At 44.7% G+C, this 27635-nt stretch overlaps 2 protein-coding genes across 2 annotated transcripts in view; one reads left to right on the forward strand and one right to left on the reverse strand.

Moving 5' to 3' along the window:
* LOC141126655 (uncharacterized) overlaps positions 1-27635 on the forward strand; it is a 149592-nt gene that overhangs the window by 62698 nt on the left and 59259 nt on the right. The gene's annotated exons all lie outside the window — the stretch shown is intronic.
* LOC141126654 (uncharacterized) lies at positions 13454-27294 on the reverse strand. The gene is made up of 2 exons (XM_073612598.1): positions 26986-27294; positions 13454-16888 (listed from the first exon to the last, which is right to left on the reverse strand). Exon 2 carries the CDS (start codon positions 16550-16552, stop codon positions 15686-15688), a length of 867 nt encoding a protein of 288 aa, XP_073468699.1. The 5' UTR covers positions 16553-16888; positions 26986-27294; the 3' UTR covers positions 13454-15685.

A 27635-nucleotide genomic window follows, 5' to 3' on the forward strand; every position in this document is an offset into this window, starting at 1 on the left:
CGGTAACACAATACCAAAACAAAAATGTGGTGGACATAGATTGTCCCAAAAGACTCTAGATTATTCTGCATGTGGTAAACATAGATTTTCTTACAGTACTACATATTGTCCTGCATTTGAAAATCATAGATTGTCCCATTGGTCTCTACATTTGGTCTGCATGTGGCAGATTTAGATTTTCGCATGGGACGCCACATTACCTCTTGAATTGGCAAATATGGATGTTACCATGGGACTTAACAGTGCATATGATGGTAATAGATTACCCTGCATTCTCCTGCATGTGGCAAACATAGAATCTCCAACAACACTCCACATTGTCCTGCGTGTGGTGGACATAGCTTGTCCCAAGGGACACAACACTATCCTGCACGTGACAAATAGAGATGGTTCCACAGAACTCCACCTTGTCCTGCAAGATAGGGATGAGCCGAACACCCCCCGGTTCGGTTCGCACCAGAACATGCAAACAGGCAAAACATTTGTACGAACACGCGAACATCGTTAAAGTCTATGGGACACGAACATGAATAATCAAAAGTGCTCATTTTAAAGGCTTATATGCAAGTTATTGTCATAAAAGGTGTTTGGGGACCCGGGTCCTGCCCCAGGGGACATGGATCAATGCAAAAAAAAGTTTAAGCACTTCCCTACCCAGCCATTGTCAAATGACGTCCACAGATGGGATCTCCCATCCTGGGTGGACGTCATATGACGTCCTGGGATTCCCGGCCACCTAGGGGGCGCGCGCGCACCTGCCGCGTTGCTCGGGACCCGGTGCGTGTGCCCGGCGGCCGCGATGTCCGCCGGGCACCCGCGATTGCCCGTTAACCGGGCCGGACCGTGGATCTGTGTGTGTAAACACACAGATCCACGTCCTGTCAGTTGAGAGGAGACTGATCTGTGTTCCCAGAACGGAGGAACACTGATCGGTCTCCTCCCCTTGTACGTCCCCACCCCCTATAGTTAGAATCACTCCCCTAGGAAACATAATTAACCCCTTGTGTCCCTCTAGTGGTTAACCCCTTCACTGCCTGTCACATTTACACAGTAATCAATGCAATTTTATAGCATTGATCGCTGTATAAATGTGAATGGTCCCAAAAATGTGTCAAAAGTGTCCGATGTGTCCGCCATAATGTCGCAGTCACGAAAAAAAATCGTGATCGCCACTATTACTAGTAAAAAAAAAAATAAATAAATATTTTTTTTTTTAAAAATGCCATAAATCTATCCCGTATTTTGTAGACACTATAACTTTTGCGCAAACCAATCAATATACGCTTATTGCGATTTTTTTTTTTTTTCACCAAAAATATGTAGAAGAATACGTATCGGCCGAAACTGAGGAAAAAATTCTTTTTTTTTTTAAAAATGGTGATATTTATTATAGCAAAAAGTAAAAAATATTGTGTTTTTTTTCAAAATTGTCGCTCTTCTTTTGTTTATAGTGCAAAAAATAAAAACCGCAGAGGTGATCAAATACCACCAAAAGAAAGCTCTATTTGTGGGGAAAAAAGGACGTCAATTTTTTCTGGGTACAACGTCGCACGACCGCGCAATTGTTGTTTAAAAATTGGCCTGGGAAGGAAGGGGGTGAAAATGCCCGGTATTGAACCGGTTAAAAAACAGCCGTTTTTTCGGGAGCAGTGATATTAATAATGCTTAAAGTGAAACAATAAAAGTGAAATATTCCTTTAAATTTCATAGCTGGGGGGTGTCTATAGTATGCCTGTAAAGGGGCGCATGTTTCCCGTGTTTAGAACAGTCTGACAGCAAAATGACATTTCAAAGGAAAAAAGTCATTTAAAACTACTCGCGGCTATAATGAATTACATTCTAATTACGATCTTACGTTCGACTTGAACATTGGGCTCATCCCTACTGCAAGAGATGTACATAGATCGTCCCAAGGGACTCCAAATTGGCCTACATATCGTGGACATAGATTATTCACAAAACCACACACTGACCTGCATTTGTCAGACATAGATTTTTCCCATTGGACTCTATTTTGGACTTTGCGTGGTGAACACCGATTGTGTCATGGAACTCCACATTGTCCTGCATGTGGCAGACATAGATTTGCCCATGAGACTCTTCAATCTCCACTGTCCAATTCATCAGTGGACATAAAAAGTTCTACCGGACTCAATATTGTACTGTATGTGGCAGGCATACGATTGCCCCATGGGACTCCTCATTATCTCTGCATGTAGTGGACATGGATTTTCGCATGACGCTACATATTGTCTTGCATGTGTCAAACATACGCTATATTACCAACAGTATTAGGACATCTGCCTTTACACACACATGAACTTTAATGACCTCCCATTATTAGTCCGTAGGGTTCAATGTTGAGTTGGCCCTCCCTTTGCAGCTATAACAGCTTCAACTCTTCTGGGAAGGCCGTCCACAAGGTTTAGGAGTGTGTCTATGGGAATGTTTGACCATTCTTCCAGAAGTGCATTTGTGAAATTAGGCACTGATGTTGGACGAGAAGGCCTGGCTTGCAATCTGCGCTCAAATTCATCCCAAAGGTGTTCTATCAGGTTGAGATCAGGACTATGTGCAGGACAGTCAAGTTCCTCCACCCCAAACTCGCTCATCCATGTCTTTATGGACCTTGCTTTGTGCACTGGTGCGCAGTCATGTTGGAACAGGAAGGGGCTGTCCCCAAACTGTTCCCACAAATTGGAGAGCAGGGGCGTTGCTAGGTGGCAAAAAGACCAGGGGCTTCAGCCCGAAGTCCAAGGCCAGCATGGGGGGGGCATATTATTATTATTATACAGGTTTTTATATAGCACCAACAGTTTGCGCAGTGCTTAACAAAATAAAGACAGACATTACAGTTACATTACAATTTGATACAAGAGGAATCAGAGAGCCCTGCTCATTAGAGCTTACATTCTAAAAAGGAAGGGTCAATTGATACAAAAGGTAATAGCTGTGGGGGATGAGCTGATGGAGGAAGTAAAACAGTGTTAGTTAGAAGCAGGATAGGCTTCTTTAAAGAGAAGGGTTTTCAGGGATCATCTAAAGATGGATAAATTAGGGGACAGTCGGACAGATTGGGGTAGGGAGTTCCAAAGGATGGGAGAAGCTCTGGAGAAATCCTGGAGGCGAGCATGGGAGGAGGTGACAAGGGAGCTTGAGAGTAGGAGGTCTTGGGAGGACCATAGAGAGAGGCTTGGTTGGTATTTTGGGACTAGGTTAGTGATGTAGCTGGGGGCAGAGTTGTGGACGGCTTTGTAAATTATTGTTAGTACTTTGAATTTTATTCGTTGGGTGAGTGGAAGCCAGCGGAGGGATTGACAGAGAGGGGTGGAGGACACTGAATGGTTGGTAAGGTGGATGAGTCTTGCAGCGGCATTCATTATGGATTGAAGGGGGGATAGTCTATGTAAAGGTAATCCAATGAGGCTGGAGTTGCAGTAGTGGAGGCGAGAGATTACCAGGGAGTGAATTAGAAGCTTGGTGGTGTCATTAGTTAAAAAGGGGCGTATTCTGGAAATGTTGCGGAGGCTAAGTCGGCATGATTTGAACAGGGATTGGATGTGGGCCTGAAAGGACAGTTCAGAGTCTAAGGTTGCCCCTAGCACACTAGGGGATCGGCGACCTATACTGTGATATTGCAGCGGACCAACTATGGGATGTATACTGGAATTTTTATTTCTTTCTTTATATACTAGTAATGGTGGCAATCAGCGACTTTTATACTGTGATATTAGTTACATAGTAGGTGAGGTTGAAAAAAGACACAAGTCCATCAAGTCCAACCTATGTGTGTGATTATGTGTCATGCCCCGTACACGCGGTCGGACTTTGTTCGGACATTCCGACAACAAAATCCATGGATTTTTTTCAGACGGATGTTGGCTCAAACTTGTCTTGCATACACACGGTCACACAAAGTTGTCGGAAAATCCGATCGTTCTGAACGCGGTGACGTAAAACACGTACGTCGGGACTATAAACGGGGCAGTGGCCAATAGCTTTCATCTCTTTATTTATTCTGAGCATGCGTGGCACTTTGTGTGTCGGATTTGTGTACACATGATCGGAAATTCCGACAACGGATTTTGTTGTCAGAAAATTTTATATCCTGCTCTCAAACTTTGTGTGTCGGAAATTCCTATGGAAAATGTGTGATGGAGCCTACACACGGTCGGAATTTCCGAAAACAAGGTCCTATCACACATTTTCCATTGGAAAATCCGACCGTGTGTACGGGGCATATGTATTACATTGTATATCCCTGTATTTGCGGTCGTTCAGGTGATTATCTAATAGTTTCTTGAAACTATCGATGCTCCCCGCTGAGACCACCGCCTGTGGAAGGGAATTCCACATCCTTGCTGCTCTTACAGTAAAGAACCCTCTACATAGTTTAAGGTTAAACCTCTTTTCTTCTAATTTTAATGAGTGGCCACGTGTCTTGTTAAACTCTCTTCTGCGAAAAAGTTTTATCCCTATTGTGGGGTCACCAGTACAGTATTTATAAGTTGAAATCATATCCCCTCTCAAACGTCTCTTCTACTAGGACCCCCAGGTCCTTTTCCATCCTAGATTCCCCCAGAGGTTCTCCCCCCAGTGTATAGATTGCATTCATATTTTTGCCACCCAAATGCATTATTTTACATTTTTCTACATTGAACCTCATTTGCCATGTAGTCGCCCACCCCATTAATTTGTTCAGGTCTTTTTGCAAGGTTTCCACATCCTGCGGAGAAGTTATTGCCCTGCTTAGCTTAGTATCGTCTGCAAATACAGAGATTGAACTGTTTATCCCATCCTCCAGGTCGTTTATAAACAAATTAAATAGGATTGGTCCCAGCACAGAACCCTGGGGAACCCCACTACCCACCCCTGACCATTCCGAGTACTCCCCATTTATCACCACCCTCTGAACACGCCCTTGTAGCCAGTTTTCAATCCATGTACTCACCCTATGGTCCATGCCAACGGACCTTATTTTGTACAGTAAACGTTTATGGGGAACTGTGTCAAATGCTTTTGCAAAATCCAGATACACCATGTCTACGGGCCTTCCTTTATCTAGATGGCAACTCACCTCCTCATAGAAGGTTAGTAGATTGGTTTGGCAAGAACGATTCTTCATGAATCCATGCTGATTACTGCTAATGATACCGTTCTCATTACTAAAATCTTGTATATAGTCCCTCATCATCCCCTCCAAGAGCTTACATACTATTGATGTTAGGCTAACTGGTCTGTAATTCCCAGGGATGTATTGTGGGCCCTTTTTAAATATTGGTGCTACATTGCGGCAGAAAACTATGGGATATATATACTGAAATTTTTATTTCTTTATATACTAGAAATGGCGGCGATCAGCAACTTATACTGTGATATTGCAGCAGATAATCGGACACTAACTGACACTTGACACTTTATGGGGTCCAGCGACACTAATACAGTGATCAGTGCTAAAAATATGCACTGTCACAGTAAATGACACTGGCTGGGATAGAGATTAAACATCAGGGGGGCGATCAAAGGGTTAAATGTGTGCCTAGCCAGTGTTTTTGTGTACTTTTACTAAGGAATGTGATGGATTTTCTTTCCCTGCTTTGCAATGAAAGAAAATCCATCGCGTTCCAGCTGTCAGAACAAAACTCTGCCTTGTTTACATAGGCAGAGCTCCATCCAGCCTTTCTTCCCGACGATCGGCAGGTGCCGGCGGACATCCATCGGCCGGCACCCGTTGATCAGCTTGTAGTGCGCCCCCTAGGCGGAAGTGCAGAATCAGGTGTGTACGTATATATACACGATTCTGCACAGAACATCCGCCCTGTATTAGTAAATCTGCTATAGGGCGGTGGTTAAGTGGGTAACTCTTGCACCTTAGATTACTGGATTTCTATCCATCTTATTGTCCTTCACTTTCCTGGACTTAAATCAGAAAGAAAGCTCCTGTGAAGGTTGGGTCAAGTAGTTATGGCTGAAAGCGTCTTAGCAATATCCTAGCAACAAAGCAGAATGGGGGATGCCATTTCTGGTTTTTTTTGGCCAGGCTTTGGGAGATACAGTATGTAAATGGGCAACATCTATAGCAATGGCATTATTCAACTTTAGTCAATGCTGTATCTACAGTCATCCCTCATTGGCTAGATGAACTAACTCCCTTAACCCCTTGCCGATCGTATGACTTATACGGCTGCGTCGGATCACGTACCTAGTACATAGTTACATATAGTTACATAGTAGGTGAGGTTGAAAAAAGACACAAGTCCATCAAGTCCAACCTATTTGTGTGATTATGTGTCAGTATTACATTACATATCCCTGTATATTGCGGTCATTCAGGTGATTATCTAATAGTTTCTTGAAGCTATCAATGCTCCCCGCTGAGACCACCGCCTGTGGAAGGGAATTCCACATCCTTGCCGCTCTTACAGTAAAGAACCCTCTACGTAGTTTAAGGTTAAACCTCTTTTCTTCTAATTGTAATGAGTGGCCACGAGTCTTATTAAACTCTCTTCTGCGAAAAAGTTTTATCCCTATTGTGGGGTCACCAGTACAGTATTTGTAAATTGAAATCATATCCCCTCTCAAGCGTCTCTTCTCCAGAGAGAATAAGTTCAGTGCTCGCAACCTTTCCTCATAACTAAGATCCTCCAGACCCTTTATTAGCTTTGTTGCCCTTCTTTGTACTCGCTCCATTTCCAGTACGTCCCTCCTGAGGACTGGTGCCCAGAACTGGACAGCATACTCCAGGTGCGGCCGGACCAGAGTCTTGTAGAGTGGGATAATTATCGTTTTATCTCTGCAGTTGATCCCCCTTTTAATGCATGCCAATATTCTGTTTGCTTTATTAGCAGCAGCTTGGCATTGCATGCCATTGCTGAGCCTATCATCCACTAGGACCCCCAAGTCCTTTTCCATCCTAGATTCCCCCAGAGGTTCTCCCCCCAGTGTACAGATTGCATTCATATTTTTGCCACCCAAATGCATTATTTTAAATTTTTCTACATTGAACCTCATTTGCCATGTAGTCGCCCACCCCATTAATTTGTTCAGGTCTTTTTGCAAGATTTCCACATCCTGCGGAGAAGTTATTGCCCTGCTTAGCTTAGTATCGTCTGCAAATACAGAGATTGAACTGTTTATCCCATCCTCCAGGTCGTTTATGAACAAATTAAATAGGATTGGTCCCAGCACAGAACCCTGGGGAACCCCACTACCCACCCCTGACCATTCTGAGTACTCCCCATTTATCACCACCCTCTGAACACGCCCTTGTAGCCAGTTTTCAATCCATGTACTCACCCTATGGTCCATGCCAACGCACCTTATTTTGTACAGTAAACGTTTATGGGGAACTGTGTCAAATGCTTTTGCAAAATCCAGATACACCACGTCTACGGGCCTTCCTTTATCTAGATGGCAACTCACCTCCTCATAGAAGGTTAATAGATTGGTTTGGCAAGAACGATTCTTCATGAATCCATGCTGATTACTGCTAATGATATCATTCTTATTACTAAAATCTTGTATATAGTTCCTTATCATCCCCTCCAAGAGTTTACATACTATTGATGTTAGGCTAACTGGTCTGTAATTCCCAGGGATGTTTTTTGGGCCCTTTTTAAATATTGGTGCTACATTGGCTTTTCTCCAATCAGCTGGTACCATTCCAGTCAATAGACTGTCTGTAAAAATTAGGAACAACGGTCTGGCAATCACCTGACTGAGTTCCCTAAGTACCCCCGGATGCAAGCCATCTGGTCCCGGTGATTTATTAATGTTAAGTTTCTCAAGTCTAATTTTAATTCCGTCCTCTGTTAACCATGTAGGTGCTTCCTGTGTTGTGTCATGAGGATAAACACTGCAGTTTTGGTTACTGAAGCCCCCCGATTCACTCGTGAAGACTGAGGAGAAGAATAAATTCAATACCTTTGCCATCTCCCCATCCTTTGTAACCAGATGTCCTTCCTCATTCTTTATGGGGCCAATATGGTCTGTCCTCCCTTTTTTACTGTTTACATACTTAAAGAATTTCTTGGGATTTTTTTTGCTCTCCTCCGCTATGTGTCTTTCATGTTCTATCTTAGCCATCCTAATTGCACCCTTACATTTCTTATTGCATTCTTTATAAATTCTGAATGCTGTGGATGATCCCTCAACCTTGTATTTTTTGAAGGCCTTCTCCTTTGCTTTTATATGCATTTTTACATTGGAGTTAAGCCATCCAGGATGTTTGTTCGCTCTTTTAAATTTATTACCCAATGGGATACATTGGCTAATGCCCTTATTTAATATGCTCTTAAAGCAAACCCATCTCTCCTCCGTATTCTTTGTTCCTAATATTTTATCCCAATTTATGCCTTTTAGCAAGGTTTGTAGTTTAGGGAAGTTGGCTCTTTTGAAATTCAGTGTCTTTGTGTTCCCTTCATGTCTCCTATTTGTGTGATTTATACTGAAACTAATTGACCTGTGATCGCTGTTACCTAAATTGCCCCGTATTTCCACATCTGTTATCAGGTCTGTATTGTTGGTAATCAGTAGATCCAGTAATGTTTTATTTCTAGTTGGTGCATCTACCAACTGACCCATAAAATTGTCCTGCAAGACACTAAGGAACTGGCGAGCCTTAAATGAATGCGCGGTTCCCTCCGCCCAGTCTATGTCTGGATAATTAAAATCCCCCATTATGATAACACTTCCCATCCTTGCTGCTAATCCAATTTGTGATAGGAGATCCGTCTCCACTTCCTCCCTCAGGTTAGGGGGCCTATAGCATACTCCCAGTATTATTTTCCCCTTAGCTTCATCCCTTTGGAGCTTTACCCATAAAGATTCCACCTCCTCCCTAGCCCCCTCAGTGATGTCATCTCTCACATTCACTTGTACATTATTCTTGATATATAGGCATACCCCTCCCCCTTTTTTACCCTCTCTATCCTTGCAGTATAGGGTATACCCTTGAATGTTTGCCAGCCAATCATGAGAGCTGTTGAACCAGGTCTCTGAAATTCCCACAAAATCCAAATCCTCCTTGTACAACAGTATCTCTAGTTCACCCATCTTGTCCGCCAGGCTCCTGGCATTGGTGAACATGCCACATAGTTTAGACCGGTCGCATATTGTCCTCATATTGGGTGTTTCAAGATTGCAACTAGGACTTGCTACTATACTCACCTTGTTTTTGTGCTTTGGTTAACCTACCACTAATGCCCCCAATACTACCCTCTGGAATATCTTCCGCGCTGGCTATCACTGTCTCTGGACCCTCCCCCCCATCGCCTAGTTTAAAAACCCCTCTAACTTTTTGGCCATCTTCATTCCCAGCAGATCTGCATCCTCCTCATTTAGGTGCAGTCCGTCCCTTCTATAGTACCGGTTACCGACTGAGAAGTCGGCCCAGTCCTCCAGGAACCCAAACCCCTCCTTACTACACCAGCTCTTCAGCCACTTGTTTACTTCCCTAATCTCCCTCTGCCTCTCTGGTGTGGCTCGATGTACCGGTAGTATTCCTGAGAACACTACCTTGGAAGTCCTTTTCCTCAATTTAGCTCCTAAGTCCCTAAAATCGTTCTTTAGGACACTCCATCTGCCTCTGACTTTGTCATTGGTGCCAACGTGCACCATGACAGCCGGGTCTTCCCCATGCCTGACATTTCTGGGGTCTGGGGCCCTCATGTCCTCTGCCGGCTTCCGCTGTGATTTATACACAGCGGGAACTGCCGACTCGATGTCTGCCAGCACCCGGCGATCCTTCGGTACAGAGGGAGAAGGGTAATCTGCCTATGTAAATAAGGCAGATCGCCGTTCTGTCAGTACAGAAGGCATGGATCCTGTGTCTCTGCAAAGCATCTATGCCTTCCTCTAGTACAAGCACCCTCCCCCATAGTAAGAAAACACTGGCTAGGCACACAGTTAACCCTTTGAGCGCCTCTGATGTTAACCCCCTTCCCAGCCAGTGTCATTAGTACAGTGACAGTGCATGTTTTTAGCACTGACCACTGTAATAATGTCACTGGTCCCCAAAAAAGTGTTAAAAGTGTCAGTGTCCGATTTTGTCTGCCGGAATATGGCAGTCCCGCTATAAGTTGCGGTTTGCCGCCATTACTAGTAAAAAAAAAAAAAAAAAAATAAAAAATATTATTTTCTAGAAGCTATAACTTTTGCGCAAACCAATCAATATGCGCTTATTGTTTTTTTGTTTTTTTTTTAACCAAAAACATCTAGCAGAATACATATTGGCCTAAATTTATGAAGAAATTAGATTATTTACATTTTTGTTTATTGGATATGTTTTATAACAAAAAGTAAAAAAAAATCTTTTTTTTTTTTCAAAATTGTTGGTCTTTTTTTTTTGTTTGTTTATAGCGGAAAAAATAAAAACCGCAGAGGTGATCAAATACCACCAAAAGAAAGCTCTAAAATAATTCAGTGCTGTATCACAAAAAAAAATGGCGTGATCATGGGGGGGGGGTTAAATCTTTCGGAGGGCAGGTGGATAACCATTTGCTTACTGGGCACCTAAACCCCCCCCCCCCCCTGCCCAGACCAATTTTCAGCTTTTAGCGCCTTCACTCAACACTGTAAAATTTTTATCATTTTTTTCCCCACAAATAGAGCTTTCTTTTGGTGGTATTTGATCACCTCTGCGGTTTTTTATTTTTTGTTTAAAAAATTTAAAAAAGACTGAAATTTAAAAAAAAAAAAAAACGTTTTATATTTTGTTAATAAATTTTGCAAACATGTAATTTTTCTCCTTCATTGATGTTCACTGATGAGGCTGCACTGATGGGCACTGATAGGCTGCATTGATGAGCACCGATAGGCTGCATTGATAAGGCAGCACTGGTGGGCACCGATAGGTGGCATTGGTGGGCACTGATGGGCTGCACTGAAGGGTATTGATAGGTGGCACTGAAGGGCACTAATAAGTGGCACTGATAGGTGGCAGTGATGGGCACTGATGGCTGGCAGTGATGGGCACTGATCGGCACTGGTAGGTGACACTGATAGGCAGCACTGCTAGGTGGCACTGATGAGGCACTGATTGGCACCACTGGTGGACATTGATAGGTGACACTCGGCATTGATAGGTGGCACTGATTGCTGGCACTTATGCACTGATTCGTGGCACTGTGTGGGCACTGACATGTGGCACTGGAAGGTGGTATTGGTGGGCACAGATGAGGTGGCTTCACCTCTTCCTCTTCGGACTGATCTCCCTTGCACTGAAGCCGGTGATCGGCTTTTTCTCCTCCTCACGCTGACAGGGTGAGAAAAAAAAACGATTACCGATCTTCTGTTTACATCAGGTGATCAGCTGTCATTGGCTGACAGCTGATCACGTGGTAAGGGGCCGGGATCAACCCCTTACTCCAATCTGTGATCACCCGAGTCTCAGGGGAGCGTGCAAAGGGGATAACGTCTATTGATGGCCTCCCGGCAAATGACGGCTACAGCGCGGATCTGAAGGAGTTAAAGGCTGGTACACACTGGCCCAATATATAGGCTGGTGGAACAAAAACCGTCTGACATTCGGTCAGTGTGTACAGCAGTCTGAATGGGTATGCTGGAAAACCAGCAGCTGACCGGCATTCGATCAGCGCTCCTAGCCATTGGCTGTGTCCTGGTCGGAGGGATCCCCCTACCAGAACACAATAGTATAGCGGGGGGGGATTGCTTGGTTTAGTATAGCGATTTGTTACGTTTTTTTTTTTTTTGTTCAGCCTGCTGGGTTGAACGAAAAGAAACTCCTAATGTGTACCCAGCTTAAGGCTAAGCTCAAGGATTGAGTTCCGTTAAGCGGGGATGACCACACACTGATCGAAAATTCATTCCAATCTATGCTGAACCAGGGAAATTTCTACTTGGAGCCCTCAAGCTTGAGTTGGGAGACTTGGCAAAATCCCACCACCCAGTGAGTTCATTAGTTAAAAAGGATTAGCTTGGGATCTTGAAAAAAATAAAACACTTGGGAACCCAGGTCAGTTAGTTTATGATCCAAAAAAAATTACATGTTCAGTCAAAGCTCCATAAGCAAAAAGAAAAGAGGAGAACCGGGGAGGAAAACACAGTTCAGTCATTGGTACACATCCAAAAATTATTTCAAAAGTTAAAACATCCCATGGCTCCTTGCGTGTTTGGACATACAGTGGGTATAGAAAAGAATCACCCCCTTTAAAATAATCACATTTTGTTGCTTTGCAGCCCGAAATGAAGACAGACACAGTTTTTGTTTTATCCAGCTATATTTACTAGTGTAACTTATAACATTGTATATAGGAATAAAGTGCAGCGTTAAATATATATATGCAAATGTGCACACAATTAAAGTGACAGTGCAAAAAATAGAATAAAACCAATGGCTGGCACCTGTGGCATATATAAACATTGCAAGATAAACAAGTGTGCAAACAATATAAAGTGACAGTGCAATAATAAATTCAGGCCAATAACTGGCACCTAATAAATAGTGACAAACAATATGAATCACAATGTCCGTCCAAAAAAAAAAAAAAAAGTAGGAAGAGTGACTCCAAGTAAGAAAAAATTCATATGCGATGAAGAGTGAATGTTCTGCCTTTTATGAAGGTAAACCACCATGGAAGAGGTTCACAGTACTCCTTGGAGAAGACAACCACCAAGGAAAGGGATCACCATCCAATGTGTAGCCACAACCACAAAGAATAATTGGGTACTCTTACCGGATACTGTGGGCCCTTTGCCATCGGCAAAAAACACTGGAGAAACGTGAATTTCCTAGGAACCAGCATACAGGAGTGCACAGCAGCACAAATCCAACATCCAAGGGGGTTAAGCTCCCATGATCCAATAAAGGGTCATAGAGAGGGAAAAAAACCGCTACATAGCGTAAAATCCTATGCGGTATCATAGAGCCAGCACAGTACGTCCCGGCGCGTTTTGTCAACTAAGACGTCATCTGGGGTAGGTGACATCTTAGTGGATGACGCCTTAGTGGATGAAACGCATCGGTACATGCTGTGCTGGCTCCATGATACTACATTTTTACTCCTTTCCTGTGATCACATTTATACAGCCCCTGTATGGGTCTACATTGATGTAAGTGCATGACTTTATACAATAAACATTTTTAGCCAAGGATTTTACGCTATGTGGCAATTTTTTTTCCCTCTATGTCCCTTTATTGGATGATGGAAGCTTAACCCCTTTGGATGTTGCATTTGTGCTGCCGTGCACTCCTGTATGCTGGTTTCTAGGAAATTCATGTTTCTCCAGTGTTTTTGTGTGTTTGGCACTTGCCGCTGGTAGAGGGTCCACAGTATCCGGTAAGAGTACCCAATTATTCTATGTGGTGGTAGCTACACATTGGATGGTGATCCCTTTCCTTGGTGGTTGTCCTCTCCAAGGGGTACCGCAAACCTCCTCCATGGTGGTTTACCTCCATAAAGGCAGAACATCCACTCTTCATTGCTTATGAAATTTTCTTACTTGCACTGTCACTTTATATTGTTTGCACATTTGTATATCTTGCAATATTTATACATGCCACAGGTGCCAGCCATTGGCTTTATCGTATCTTTGCACTGTTACTTTATTGTGTACACATTTGCATATATATTTAGCGGTGCACTTTATTCCTATTTACATTGCACAATTTGTCTAATTATTGTGCTGGCAGCTTGTCATCTTTTGGTGGCGCAGTCGTTTTCCATAATTAACTTATAACATGCAAGTAAAAGCTATAACACCAAAATGTCAGAAGAATATACAAAAACAGAGTCACTGAGTTGGAAAAAGGATCACCCCCTCATGTCAGTATTTTGTTGGACCACCTTTTGCTTTAATTCCAGCCTTTAGTCTGTTGGGATTTGTCTCTACTAACTTTGCACATCTAGACCTTGCAATATTTGCCCACTCTTCTTTGCAGAACTGCTCAAGTTCAGTTACATTTGATGGTGCTTGTGGACTGTAGTCTTCAAGTCATTCCACAGACTTTCAATGAGGTTTAAGTCTGGGCTCTGACTAGGCCATGCAAGGGCATTCACCTTTTTCTCCTCCAACCACTGTGTGCTCGTTGTTCTGTGTGCTTTGGGTCATTGTCATGTTGGAAGGTAAACTTTCTTCCCATTGACAACTTTCTAGCAGAGGGCAGCAGATTTTCCTCAAGAATTTGATGGTATTTCACCCCATCAATTTGTCCCTCTATCCTGACAAGTGCTCCAGTCCCTGTTGCAGAGAAACACCTCCCATAACAGGATATTACCACCTCCCATAACAAGATATTACCACCCCCCCATAACAAGATATTACCACCCCCCATAACAAGATATTACCACCCCCCATAACAAGATATTACCACCTCCCATAACAAGATGTTATCACCTCCCATAACAAGATATTACCACCTCCTTAACAGGATATTACCACCCCCCCCCCCATAACAAGATATTACCACCCCCCATAACAGGATATTACCACCTCCCATAACAGGATATTACCACCTCCATGCTCTACTGTGGGAATGGTGTTATTCAGATGGATTTCCGCCAGACATATCGTTTGCTGTTGAGGCCAAATAATTCAATTTTAGTCTTATCTGACCATAACACCTTTCTCCATGTGGCCTCAGAATTTTCTAAATGCATTTAAGGTGGTCAGGCTGTTTTTTAAAGCAAAAGGTGGTCCAATAAAATACTGACATAAAGGCTCATACACACTATAAGAGAATCGGGCGAGCATTTTCTTCCAAAGAACTTTCGTACGATTTTCGTACAGTGCTGAATGAAAATCTCTAAAGGGACAAGCTCCAAAATTTTTCTCGTACGGGAAAAGAACGAACGATTTTCGAGAATTTTCGTATGAATCTTCTTTCATCGGTTCTGATTTGCTGTGAAACAATGAGGAAAATCAGACCCCACATAAGGGGGGTGATCCTTTTTCCAACTCAGTGATTCTGTTTTTGAATTTTTTTTTCTGACATGTTGGTGTTGCATCTTTTACTTAGATGTTATAAGAAGTTGCACTAGTAAATACAGCTGGGTAAAACAAAAACTGTGTCTGTCTTCGTTTCAGGCTGCAAAGCAACAAAATGTGACCCACTGTAAAAACTCAACTCATTGCATCCATCCTTAAGATCTCTGATTGTTCATGAATTGTAGCAAGTTTGTTATTCAAAGTATCATTGTACCGTTCCACTAGATTGTTGGATGACATGGTGTGTGAAACTTCTAGGGCACCCCAAAATGTTTTATAGTGGCATACCCGCTACCCCTTTAATACCCCCCATTCTCCAAGAGTTTCCTCTCTTCAGCTGAGGATGAAGACAATGAATCCTCTGGTGCCAGGTAAGTTTCATCAATGTCAGAACACCATTTACTTTCAGCGTGAACCTTCAGGTGTCTCATAAGGTTGGATTTTACTGTAAAAGCTTTATCACATTCCAAACAGTGATACGGCCTCTCTCTGGTGTGCACCCTCACATGTCTGATAAGGTTTGACTTCTGTATAAAAGACTTGTCACATTCATACACTGAAATGGCCCCCCTCCAGTGTGCACCATCTGGTGCATGATAAGCTTTGCCTTCTCTGTAAAATCCTGGTTGCATTCAGAACATTGAAAAGGCTTCTCTATATATGGTTTTGCTCCAGTGAGAATCGTCTTATGTCTGATAAGATCTGACATTGCGACAAAAGCTTTACCACATTCAGAACACTAAAATGGTTTCTCTCCTGTGTGGACCTTCTGGTGTCTGACAAGGTTCGACCTCCGTGTAAAAGCTTTGTCACATTCTGAACACCGATATGGCTTCTCTCCAGTGTGAACCCTCTGGTGATTGACAAGATCGGACTTCATTTTAAAAGCTTTGCCACATTCAAGGCACTGATACGGCCTCTCTCCAGTGTGGTTCCTCTCATGCAGGATAAGTTGTGCCTTCTCTGTAAAAGCTTTGTCACATTCTGAACACTTGTGTGGCTTTTCTTCAGTGTGAACCCTCTCATGTCTGATAAGGTTGGCCTTCAACGTAAAATATTTATCACATTCTGAACAATGAAATGGCTTCACCCCAGTGTGGACCCTCTTGTGTCTGAGAAGCTTAGACTTCACTGTAAAAGCTTTGTCACATTCAGAACACTGAAATGGCTCCTCTCCAGTATGTTCCCTCAGATGTATAATAAGATTTGCCTTCTCTATAAAAGCTTTGTTACATTCAGAACACCGATAGGGCTTCTCTCCAGTGTGAACTCTTTTATGTCGGATAAGCTGTGACTTCTGTGTAAAAGCTTTGCCGCATTCAGAACACCAAAACGGTTTTGCTCCAATATGAACCATCCTATGTCTATAAAGATCTGACTTTAACAAAAAAGCTTTGTCACATTCAGAACACCGAAATGGCTTCTCCCCTGCATGGACCCTCTCGTGTCGGATGAGGTTTGACTTCTGTGTGAAAGTTTTGTCACATTGAGAACACCAATATGTCCTTTCTCCAGTGTGATCAATCTCATGTCCAAGGTTTGGTTGTATTATAAAAGTGGTGTCACATTCAGAACCCATATATGGATTACCTTCAATGTGTTCCATCTGGTACTTACTTAATTAGGTCTGATTTTGCTGTAAAACCTTTATTACAATCCAAACAAGATAAAGCATCTCTCTTGGGTTTGACTTAAAGCCGTTATCACTTTCAGAGCCCTGAATTGACTTCTCTCTCCTGTTGTCCTGTGGGGTTGGATTAATGCTGAAGAACATCTAAAACAATCAGGACATTTAGTACTTGGATATGGCTTGTGCACAGCGTCAATCATCCAGGGAACTGAAGTAAAACCTTTCAGTCTCTCAGGACATCCATATGGCTTGTGACCATTTGCTGCTTTTATTGAGGACTAACTTGACCAAAAACTTAGTTCATCATTCCACCTGTAGAGATAAAAATAAAGAATATTCTATATTTGGTTATAGTAAAATTGCCTTCTTTTCTTTTAACCTTTATTATTAGATATACATGTTTTCATTTTTATATTTCAGCTTTGTGAAAAATTTGCTACAACATTTTTAATGATTTTAGCCACTTGCCAACCGCAATACCTATACACCGATCAGCCATAACATTATGACCACTTGCAGGTAAAGGGAATATCTCATTACAATGGCATCTGAAAATTGGTGGGATATATTAGGAAGCAAGTGAACATGTTGACCATGACATTGATGTGGTGAAAGCAGAAAAAAAAAATGAGCATCGCTGTATACAGTGTATATCAATGGCGGTGCGTCCATAAAGGGTGCAGGAGCGCCGCCCCCTCTCTCCTGCATCGCTCTAATTACCATAGATAATCACCATAGTCAGGCGCTGTGATTGGACGCCTGAGAGAGGAAAAGAAGACATGGAGGACATGCAGGAGACTGCTGCTGACCGGCTCCGAGACAGGTAAGTGCTGGGCAGCATCTGATGGGGCACACTGGCGGCATCTGATGGGGCACACTGGCGGCATCTGATGGGGCACACTGGCGGCATCTGATGGGACACACTGGCGGCATCTGATGGGACACACTGGCGGCATCTGATGGGACACACTGGCGGCATCTGATGGGACACACTGGCGGCATCTGATGGGACACACTGGCAGCATGTGATGGGACACACTGGCGGCATCTGATGGGACACAGTAGCGGCAATTGATGGGCACACTGGCAGCATCTGATGGGGCACAGTAGCAGCAATTGATGGGCACACTGGCAGAAATTGATGGGCACAGTGTCAGCAATTGATGGGCACAGTGGCTGCGTTTGATGGGCACAGTGGCTGCGTTTGATGGGCACAGTGGCTGCATTTTATGGGTACAGTGGCTGCGTTTGATGGCCCAGTGACAGCGTTTGATGGGCACAGTGGCTGCATTTGATGGCACAGTGGCTGCATTTGATGGCACAGTAGCTGCGATTGATGTTTTTTTTTCAGTTTGTTTGCGGCCCCCCCAAAAATTTTGAGCACCAGCCCCCACTGGTGTGTGTGTGTATATATATATATATATACATTTCATCTGGCAGCTGGCTTTCTTATGAAAGTGGTCAAAGTGGCTCATTCGCCGCTGGATCACTTTCCGAAGCGGCATAAACGGATGTAAATAATTGAAAAAAATTTTTAGGCGCCCCCATCATCTGTGCTCGTGTGCAGAAGTGAACGCATACGTAAATCGCGCACATATATGTAAACGGTGTTTGCACCACACATGTTAGGTATAGCCACGAACATGGGAGCGAGGGCAATAATTCAAAATTTTTGGGTATTTGGGCATTAAAAGAGACGTAAGGCCAAAGCTACAGTATTTTTGCTATACTTCTCCTGTAGGTCACAGGAGTGCAAGTTGATCTGCACTTCTGTGACCCGTTTTCAGATGACAGCGGCCTAAAGGCCCCTGTCGGCTAACATCCTTGAGACGGTCCATTTCTGAAAAGATCCTGACCATATGGTTGGAATCCACCCAGAAGCCTGGACCGGTACCTGGCTCAGCCTCTCAGAGATCCGCTGAGAGCCCAAGCCATCCCCTCCCACCCCCTCCACAGCCCAGCACTCTAGAGAGCACTGGAGGGGCAGAGCATAGAACCGGAGACTGACAGTTCCAGCTCTCTGCTCAGAACTGAAGAGGGAGAACTGAGCGATCACCGGTGTTTGATTGCTCAGTTCTCACTACAGATCTGTCAGAGCATCTGATCAATGCTGCATCCAGCTAGGTGAGTCTAATTATTTTTTTTTCGTTAAGTCCATACTTCTCTTTTAAGGTATTAGTCTTATGAGATAGAATAACCCAGGGTCAGATAGGAGGAAGACAAAAGTAGTTTTGTATATGGTTTCAATAATCTTTCTCCAATATTCCTTTTATTAGGGGGCAATAGCATCAAAAATGATCCCCAACATTTGATAATCTCCAACGTTGTGAAGAAGGGTCCCTTGCATTAAAGGAGAAGTATGGCCAAAGTTCATTTGGCCATACCTCTCCCATGGATCACAGATGTGCACTTAGTTCTGCACTCCTGTGGCCAATATTCAGATTGTGCAGGCTCTATGAGGATCATGTCAGGATCCACCTAGATGCCTAACTGGCAGCTGGCTCAGCCTTACAGGAGTACCACAGGTAGACTAACCCAGCCATTCCTGCCCCCTACAGAGTCTGGCACTCCAGTGAGCCCTGGAGGGGCAGAGCGCAGAGCGGTGACTGACAGTCACCACTCCATGCTCAGAGTGGACCTGAGAACTGAGCAATCAGTTGTCTTTGATCACTCAGTTCTCAGTGTAGAGCCAGCGGGGGATAGATGCTTCATCAGATCAATGTTGCAGCCATCTAGGTGAGTATGTATGTTTTTTTTTATTCCCATTGTCAGGGACGTGTTGGTGGTCATCGGGCTAACATACGTGCACGCAGGGGCACTAGAGGCTTTTCCAGAGCAATTCAGCCAAATTTCCCACTGGGGGCGCTGGCGCGCTTCCGCGTGCGCGCGCCCGTTCGCGCTAGCGCTGTTTGGTGCCAAAGTCCCTTTAAATAGATGTCAGTTACTTCCATCAGGTGCTGTTCGTCTGCAGCTCTGCACCTGAGTTCTGTAATCTGCCTGTTGTTACTATTGTGAATTGACCCGGCTCCGTCTGACTATTCTGCTATCTCCTACCCGACCCGGCCTGCCTGACCTTGCTGTATCCTGTTACCTGTTGCCGATTACCTGCCTGCCTGACTATTCTGTGATCATCCCTTCTGCCATATACCTGCCTGATCTCCTGCTGATACGGACTGTTTGACTCTGCTTTGCTTGTGTCCTGTGACGCTGCTCACCACCTGCTCTTCCAGCTCCAGGTTCTGCTGCTGCAACATCCTTCTCCTGCCTGCTAACGGATCCGCTTCTGCCTACCTGCATCCGCTATACAGCCTCCTTGAAGGAAGTCTCATCAGCTCCTGCGCTGGCCATCGCAAGAATCCGCATCAGGCACTCCTACCCACTGTGCTCAGTAGACTACTGTCCCCACTCCAGTGGCTTCTGAACCAGTGCTTAAGAGAGGTCTCCTTCCACCAGTCGGGCTCAACTACCAGGTACCTAACACCCATACTTCTCTTTTAAGCCAAGCTGGGGCAAGGTACCATCTAGTTAGTAGTTAAAAGGCTACTTTTCACAAGCAAGGAGTTAAATTGAAAGTAAGAAGTGTATTTGATTGGTCTGGGGACATCTTTTGATCATGATCTTCTTCCCATTCAGCCACAGACTGGAGAGGAAAAGGTGCTCCAAAGTATGAAGAAATACAATGTGTTGGTCCATTTTTATACAGGAATTCCATTCCAAAGTGTATTGGTTGTCTATAGCAGTGGTGCTCAACCTCAGTCCTCAAGTACCCCCAACAGGCCCTGTCAGGATCCACCTAGATGCCTAACTGGCAGCTGGTTCAGCCTTACAGGAGTGCCACAGGGAGACTAGCCCAGCCGCTCCTGCCCCCTACAGAGTCTGGCACTCAAGTGAATACTGGAGGGGCAGAGCTGGAGCGAGGTACAATCCAGTTAGTAGTTTAACACTACATTTCACAAGCAAGGAGTTAAATTGAAAGTAAGAAGTTTGATTGGTCTGGGGACATCTTTTGATCATGATCTTATGATCTTCTTCCCATTCAGCCACAGACTGGAGAGGAAAAGGTACTCCAAAGTAGGAAGAAATACAATGTGTTGGTCCATTTTTAGACAGGAATGCCATTCCAAAGTGTATAGGTTGTCTATAGCAGTGGTTCTCAACCTCAGTCCTCAGGTACCCCCAACAGGCCCTGTTTTAGGAATTTCTCTTAGATAAAATAGCTGTCAAAAATACCAAGCCATTGACATGGCCTGTTTGGGGTACTTGAGAACTGAGGTTGAGAACCACTGCTCTATAGAACACAGGTGCCATGGGAGGCTTGTTAAAGTTTTTGATTAAGCTCCATTTCCAATTATCAAGTGAGGAAATCCCTATTTTTCTCTGACTTTCTGAAGACTGAGCATGGAAGTGGCCAATATCATATTATGTAGTTACAATTAACCTTCTACTTTCAAATATTTGAACAAAAAACATTCATCCAGCCCACATAGGAACTGAGGTTTGACTTTTAGGGGTATCAAGAGTGAATCCATTTGCCATTTTGGGATGTCCAGGTTATTTTTATCTCCCATTTACTTAGTCATAGGTGTTAAGCTTTATCTAAATCGTTAGGACCAAAGAATAGTGCTCAGGGATCGTCCCTGGAGGGCTTCCAGACTCCCATTCAATTTTTGGTGTCTGCTCGTAATACCAGTCCATGATTCTGACTAGTACAGTTGCCCTACAGTATTTATGGTCTGCAAAGTTTAGCCCCCCTGCTGACTATTGTCTAATCATCAGTGCTAAGGAAAGTTGAGGTTTGATGCAAAACCAGATAAAATTTAAAATTTTTGTATTAAGGGACCTGAAAAGTGTCATGTCAGATGACTCTGCGACACTTGAAAGAGAATGAAGATCAGTGGTATAAGATTTGTGTTTACAATGCCAATGCAACCCAAAGTATATTTCAACTCTGTCTAACTCTTCAACTTACACTAATTTGAAAATTACTAAAATGATCTGAGGCTACTAAACTACTCTATACAAATATTCCATCACATAAAAAAAGACATTAACTTTATTGTCTGAAGATAGATCTATGTTTATCCCAAGCATGTTTGAAGCCATTTACTGTTGACTGTCTTACTACATCTGCTGCTAGTTTATTCCAAGTATCAACTACCCATTCTAAGATTAGTTTTGAACTTTCCTCCAGTTAGGTTGTGGTCATGCTCTTGTATTCTTGATTTTGGTTTCACATTGAAAAAACTGCCTTCCTGAACCGTATTCACCCCCTTGATGTAATGAAAGGTTTCAATCATGTCTATGCAAACAAAGCCTGGGGAATGCCCAGGAAAAAACCAAAGCCTACTTACCACCAGCTCGCAGACAACCAAATTGACCTGTCTAACAGTACGCGTTAAAAACAGGGGTTTAGTCCGCACGCATTTGCAAATGCATGCGTAAGCCACAGAGCCTCGTCACGGCACCCTGATGTCTGTGGTCCTAACACTAAAATATGAGTGTCCCCACAGTGGAGGCACATGCATTCTGATGGATAAATGCTGGCAGGTGGACTGAAGGGCAGCCCATCCCTTCTTAAAGGTACAGAAGCACACCAGACACCCAGCAAATAGCACCATGGCTGCAAAGGTGCTGGTGCGTTTCTGGACCAATAAACACACCAAGGTGATCTCAAAAAACTTGCCACCGCCTTCATTTATAGCTGGCTATCGCAGTAAGCGGCTTTGGAGGGCTACAAACAGATGCAAACAAAGCCTGGGGAATGCCCAGGAAAAAAACAAAGCCTACTTACCACCAGCTCGCAGACAACCAAATTGACCTAACAGTACGCGTTAAAAACAGGGGTTTAGTCCGCACGCATTTGCAAATGCATGCGTAAGCCACAGAGCCTCGTCACGGCACCCTGATGTCTGTGGTCCTAACACTAAAATATGAGTGTCCCCACAGTGGAGACACATGCATTCTGATGGATAAATGCTGGCAGGTGGACTGAAGGGCAGCCCATCCCTTCTTAAAGGTACAGAAGCACACCAGACACCCAGCAAATAGCACATGAAGGCGGTGGCAAGTTTTTTGAGATCACCTTGGTGTGTTTATTGGTCCAGAAACGCACCAGCACCTTTGCAGCCATGGTGCTATTTGCTGGGTGTCTGGTGTGCTTCTGTACCTTTAAGAAGGGATGGGCTGCCCTTCAGTCCACCTGCCAGCATTTATCCATCAGAATGCATGTGTCTCCACTGTGGGGACACTCATATTTTAGTGTTAGGACCACAGACATCAGGGTGCCGTGACGAGGCTCTGTGGCTTACGCATGCATTTGCAAATGCGTGCGGACTAAACCCCTGTTTTCAATCATGTCTACCCTTTCCCTTCTTTCCTCCAGACTGTACATATTAAGTTCCTGAATTCCTTTTCGATATGTTTTATCCCACAAACTTTTCACCATTTTTGTTACCCGTCTCTGGACATGTTTTATCTTATTAACATCTTTCTGTAAGTGAGGTCTTTAGAACTGGACACAGTATTCAATATGAGGTTTCACTAAAGATCCATATAGAGAAATCAGGACCTCCTTCCTCCTGCTGGCAACCCCTCTAGTAATATTAAGATCTATATAGAGGAATCAGAACCTCCTTCCTTCTTCTGGTGATCCCTCTAGTGATGTAAAGATCTATATAGAGGAATCAGGACCTCCTTCCTCCTGCTGGTGATCCCTCTAGTGATATAAAGATCTATATAGGAGAATCAGGACCTCCTTCCTCCTGCTGGTGACCCTTCTAGTGATATAAAGATCTATATAGAGGAATCAGGACCTCCTTCCTCCTGCTGGTGATCCCTCTAGTGATATAAAGATCTGTATAGAGGAATCAGGACCTCCTTCCTCCTGCTGGTGACCCTTCTAGTGATATAAAGATCTATATAGAGGAATCAGGACCTCCTTCCTCCTGCTGGTGATGACTCTAGTGATATAAAGATCTATATAGAGGAATCAGAACCTCCTTCCTTCTTCTGGTGACCCCACTAGTGATGCAAAGATCTATATAGGGGAATCAGATCCACCTTCCTTCTGCTGGTGATCCCTCTAGTGATATAAAGATCTATATAGGGAAATAAGAACCTCCTTCCTCCTGCTGGTGATCCCTCTAGTGATGTAAATATCTATATAGGAGAATCCGAACCTCCTTCCTTCTGCTGGTGATCCCTCTAGTGATATAAAGATCTATATAGGGGAATCAGAACCTCCTTCCTTCTGCTGGTGATCCCTCTAGTGATATAAAGATCTATATAGGGGAATAAGAACCTCCTTCCTCCTGCTGGTGACCCCTCTAGTGATATAAAGATCTATATAGAGGAATCAGGTCCTCCTTCCTCCTGCTGGTGATCCCTCTAGTGATATAAAGATCTATATAGGGGAATAAGAACCTCCTTCCTCCTGCTGGTGATCCCTCTAGTGATATAAATATCTATATAGAGGAATCAGAACCTCCTTCCTCCTGCTGGTGATCCCTCTAGTGATGTAAAGATCTATATAGGGGAATCAGAACCTCCTTCCTCCTGCTGGTGACCCCTCTAGTGATATAAATATCTATATAGAGGAATCAGAACCTCCTTCCTCCTGCTGGTGATCCCTCTAGTGATGTAAAGATCTATATAGAGGAATCAGAACCTCCTTCCTCCTGCTGGTGATCCCTCTAGTGATGCATCCTAGAATTCATTCTTTCTCCTAATCCGCACATTTTATAGATGCTATGAGGGGTGCAATTAAACTCTGTGGTGGTGAGCGTTTTTTTTGTGAATTCATATCAGTCGGAACTGCAGTCTAAGGACTTTCTGACCCACTTTTATTGAAAGGAGAAGAAAATAAACATAAAAGTTCACAAAACTCCAGCTGTCCACACAGAAGATTTTCAACAGCGAAAACAATTAACAGAAAAAAAATGTAAAGCCACCTATTTCTCTTCTCTGCAGCACTGCTGATAATGGCACTGGTCCCTCAGACCCAGCTCCCTGTCTCTCCTGGCTCACTCAGGCTCTTTGCTGTAGCACCTTGTTGCTTGGGGACACTCCTGGCCTCTTAAGAGGGGTTCTCCCACTCCTCCAGAGGTTTACAAACCCCCCTCAGTTCCCTGTGGGTAAGGAATCTATCCAACATGGAGTCTTGTCTCCCAAGTAGATCACCTCTCCTGGCTGGAGCACACCCCTCTCTCCAAACAAGGGTTGTGTCTCCAAATGGGAGCCTTGAGCTATGGTCAGGCCTAGTTTATCATGAGCTCTTCTTTGTTCCCCCGCCGGTTCTCCTGACCCCTCCCTCCTGCTGAGTGCCCCCAGAGCAAGCAACTTGCTCTGGGGGTAGGGTTGCCACCTTTTCGTCAAGCCAAACCTGAACGCTTAAGCAGCGCACGCCAATTTTTTTTTTTTTTGTAGTACAATAAATTCATTACCTCTGTACAAAGCAATGCACAGCAATTTTGTTATGTAGTACATAATATTGTACATATATTTTTGTGATTTACAAACATTTCTAATCATATGAAATTAATCACAAGAGTCCTCCTTTACATCAGAGTTCTCCTTTAGATCTGAATCTGCAGAGTTCTCCTTTACATCTGAATGCACAGGGTTTGTTCCCCCTTACATTTCATTCTGCAGGAGAGGAGTGCGGAGGGTAAGATGGGGGCAGTATGTACGGGAGAGGAGTGCTGAGGGTAAGATGGGGGCAGTATGTATGGGAGATGAGTGCTGAGGTAGATGATCTGTGTGGGGTGGGGTGATCTCTGTGGGGTGGGGGAAGGTAGGTGATCTGTGTGGGGGAAGGTAGGTGATCTGTGTGTGGGGCGGGGGATGTAGGTAATCTGTGTGTGAGGAGGGGGGTGATCTGTGTGTGGGGGGGAGGTAGCTGATCTCTGTGTGGGGTGGGGGGAGGTAGGTGATCTGTGTGTGGGGAGGAGGTAGGTGATCTGTGTGTGGGGTGGGGGGAGGTAGGTGATCTGTGTGTGGGGTGGTAGGTGATCTGTGTGTGGGGAGGGGGGAGGTGGATGAGCTGTGTGTGGGGAGGAGGTAGGTGAACTGTGTGTGGGGAGGGGGGAGGTAGGTGATCTGTGTGTGGGGAGGGGGGAGGTAGGTGATCTGTGTGTGGGGAGGAGGTAGGTGATCTGTGTGTGGGGAGGGGGGAGGTGGGTGATCTGTGTGTGGGGAGGAGGTAGGTGATCTGTGTGTGGGGAGGGGGGTGATCTGTGTTTGGGGAAGGGGAGGTAGGTGATCTGTGTGTGGGGAAGGGGAGGTAGGTGATCTGTGTGTGGGGAGGGGGGAGGTGGGTGATCTGTGTGTGGGGAAGGGGAGGTAGGTGATCTGTGTGTGGGGAGGAGGTAGGTGATCTGTGTGTGGGGAAGGGGAGGTAGGTGATCTGTGTGTGGGGAGGGGGGAGGTGGGTGATCTGTGTGTGGGGAAGGGGAGGTAGGTGATCTGTGAGTGGGGAGGGGGGAGGTAGGTGATCTGTGTGTGGGGAAGGGGAGGTAGGTGATCTGTGTGTGGGGAGGGGGGAGGTGGGTGATCTGTGTGTGGGGAAGGGGAGGTAGGTGATCTGTGAGTGGGGAGGGGGGAGGTGGGTGATCTGTGTGTGGGGAAGGGGAGGTAGGTGATCTGTGTGTGGGGAGGGGGGAGGTGGGTGATCTGTGTGTGGGGAAGGGGAGGTAGGTGATCTGTGTGTGGGGAGGGGGGAGGTAGGTGATCTGTGTGTGGGGAAGGGGAGGTAGGTGATCTGTGTGTGGGGAGGGGGGAGGTGGGTGATCTGTGTGTGGGGAGGGGGGAGGTGGGTGATCTGTGTGTGGGGGGGTAGCTGATCTCTGTGTGGGGTGGGGGGAGGTAGGTGATCTGTGTGTGGGAAGGTAGGTGATCTGTGCGTGGGGTGGGGGGAGGTAGGTGATCTGTCTCTCCTCGCTGTACTATGGTGTTCTGATGGTGGGGAAACTTCCCTGCAGTCAGAATACACTGATCAGAATTGCAATCTATAGCCTGCAGCACGGATCCAGCAAAGAAACACCAGCAGGGAAGTTGAGCAGAAGAAGACGATGGGTAGAGTGACCACAGTGACCACACATGGGTCAGAATTGGTCTGATACATGCAGAATCTTCATCCATGTACGGCCAGCTGTATTGTGCAGATAATACAAAGTAGTGGAGTGCAGCGTGATCCTCTCCTGTACTGAGGACTCCCCCTCCCCAGCTTTTCCTTCTTCTCTGGGATCCTCATCTTCTCTTATCCTAGAATGTAACTTCTATTGGGATGTGCTGAGCGACTCCTGACTGATCTTTTCCACAGCCCCCCACCATGTTCCCTACCCCTCCCCCCATAGTGACCCCACATTGACCCCCACAGTCTCCCTCTCCTCCTCCATGCTCCCTCATCTTACCCGATCCCTCCAGGAGTTTCTCATTCAGACTCTTGTCTATTTCTGGCTGCAGCTCCATATGAGAGGAGGAGAAGTGGGAGGGGGTGTCATCCATTTTCTTGTAGTTCAGAAAGGAGGAGGGGGGTGGCCTCCATTTTCTTGTAGCACAGAAAGGAGGAGGGGGTGTCCTCCATTTTCTTGTAGCACAGAAAGGAGGAGGGGGTGTCCTCCATTTTCTTGTAGCTCAGAAAGGAGGAGGGGGTGTCCTCCATTTTCTTGTAGCTCAGAGAGGAGGGGGGATGTTCTCCATTTTATTATAGCTCAGAGTTGGAGGGGTTTCCTCCATTTTCTTATAGCTCCGAGAGGAGGAGGGGGTGTCCTCCATTTTCTTGTAGCCCAGAGAGGAGGAGGGGTGTCCTCCATTTTCTTGTAGCCCAGAGAGGAGGAGGGGTGTCCTCCATTTTCTTGTAGCTCAGGGATTTAATGGTCATAGTCCCGCTAAATTCGCTGATTGCCGCCATTACTAGTAAAAACAATTAAAAAAATAAAAAGTCCATAAATCTATCCCATAGTTTGTAGACGCTATAACTTTTACGCAAAACAATCCATATACGCTTATTGGAATTTTTTACCAAAAATACGTAGCAGAATACATAATGGCCTAAATTGAT

Source organism: Aquarana catesbeiana, linkage group LG02 (genome assembly GCF_042186555.1).
Source record: "Aquarana catesbeiana isolate 2022-GZ linkage group LG02, ASM4218655v1, whole genome shotgun sequence".
In the NCBI taxonomy this organism is placed as follows: domain Eukaryota; kingdom Metazoa; phylum Chordata; class Amphibia; order Anura; family Ranidae; genus Aquarana; species Aquarana catesbeiana.

What these genes read in the sequence shown, in the direction of transcription:
- LOC141126654 (XM_073612598.1), bottom strand. Translation starts at nt 16,552, where the DNA reads ATGGAACACATTGAAGGTAATCCATATATGGGTTCTGAATGTGACACC.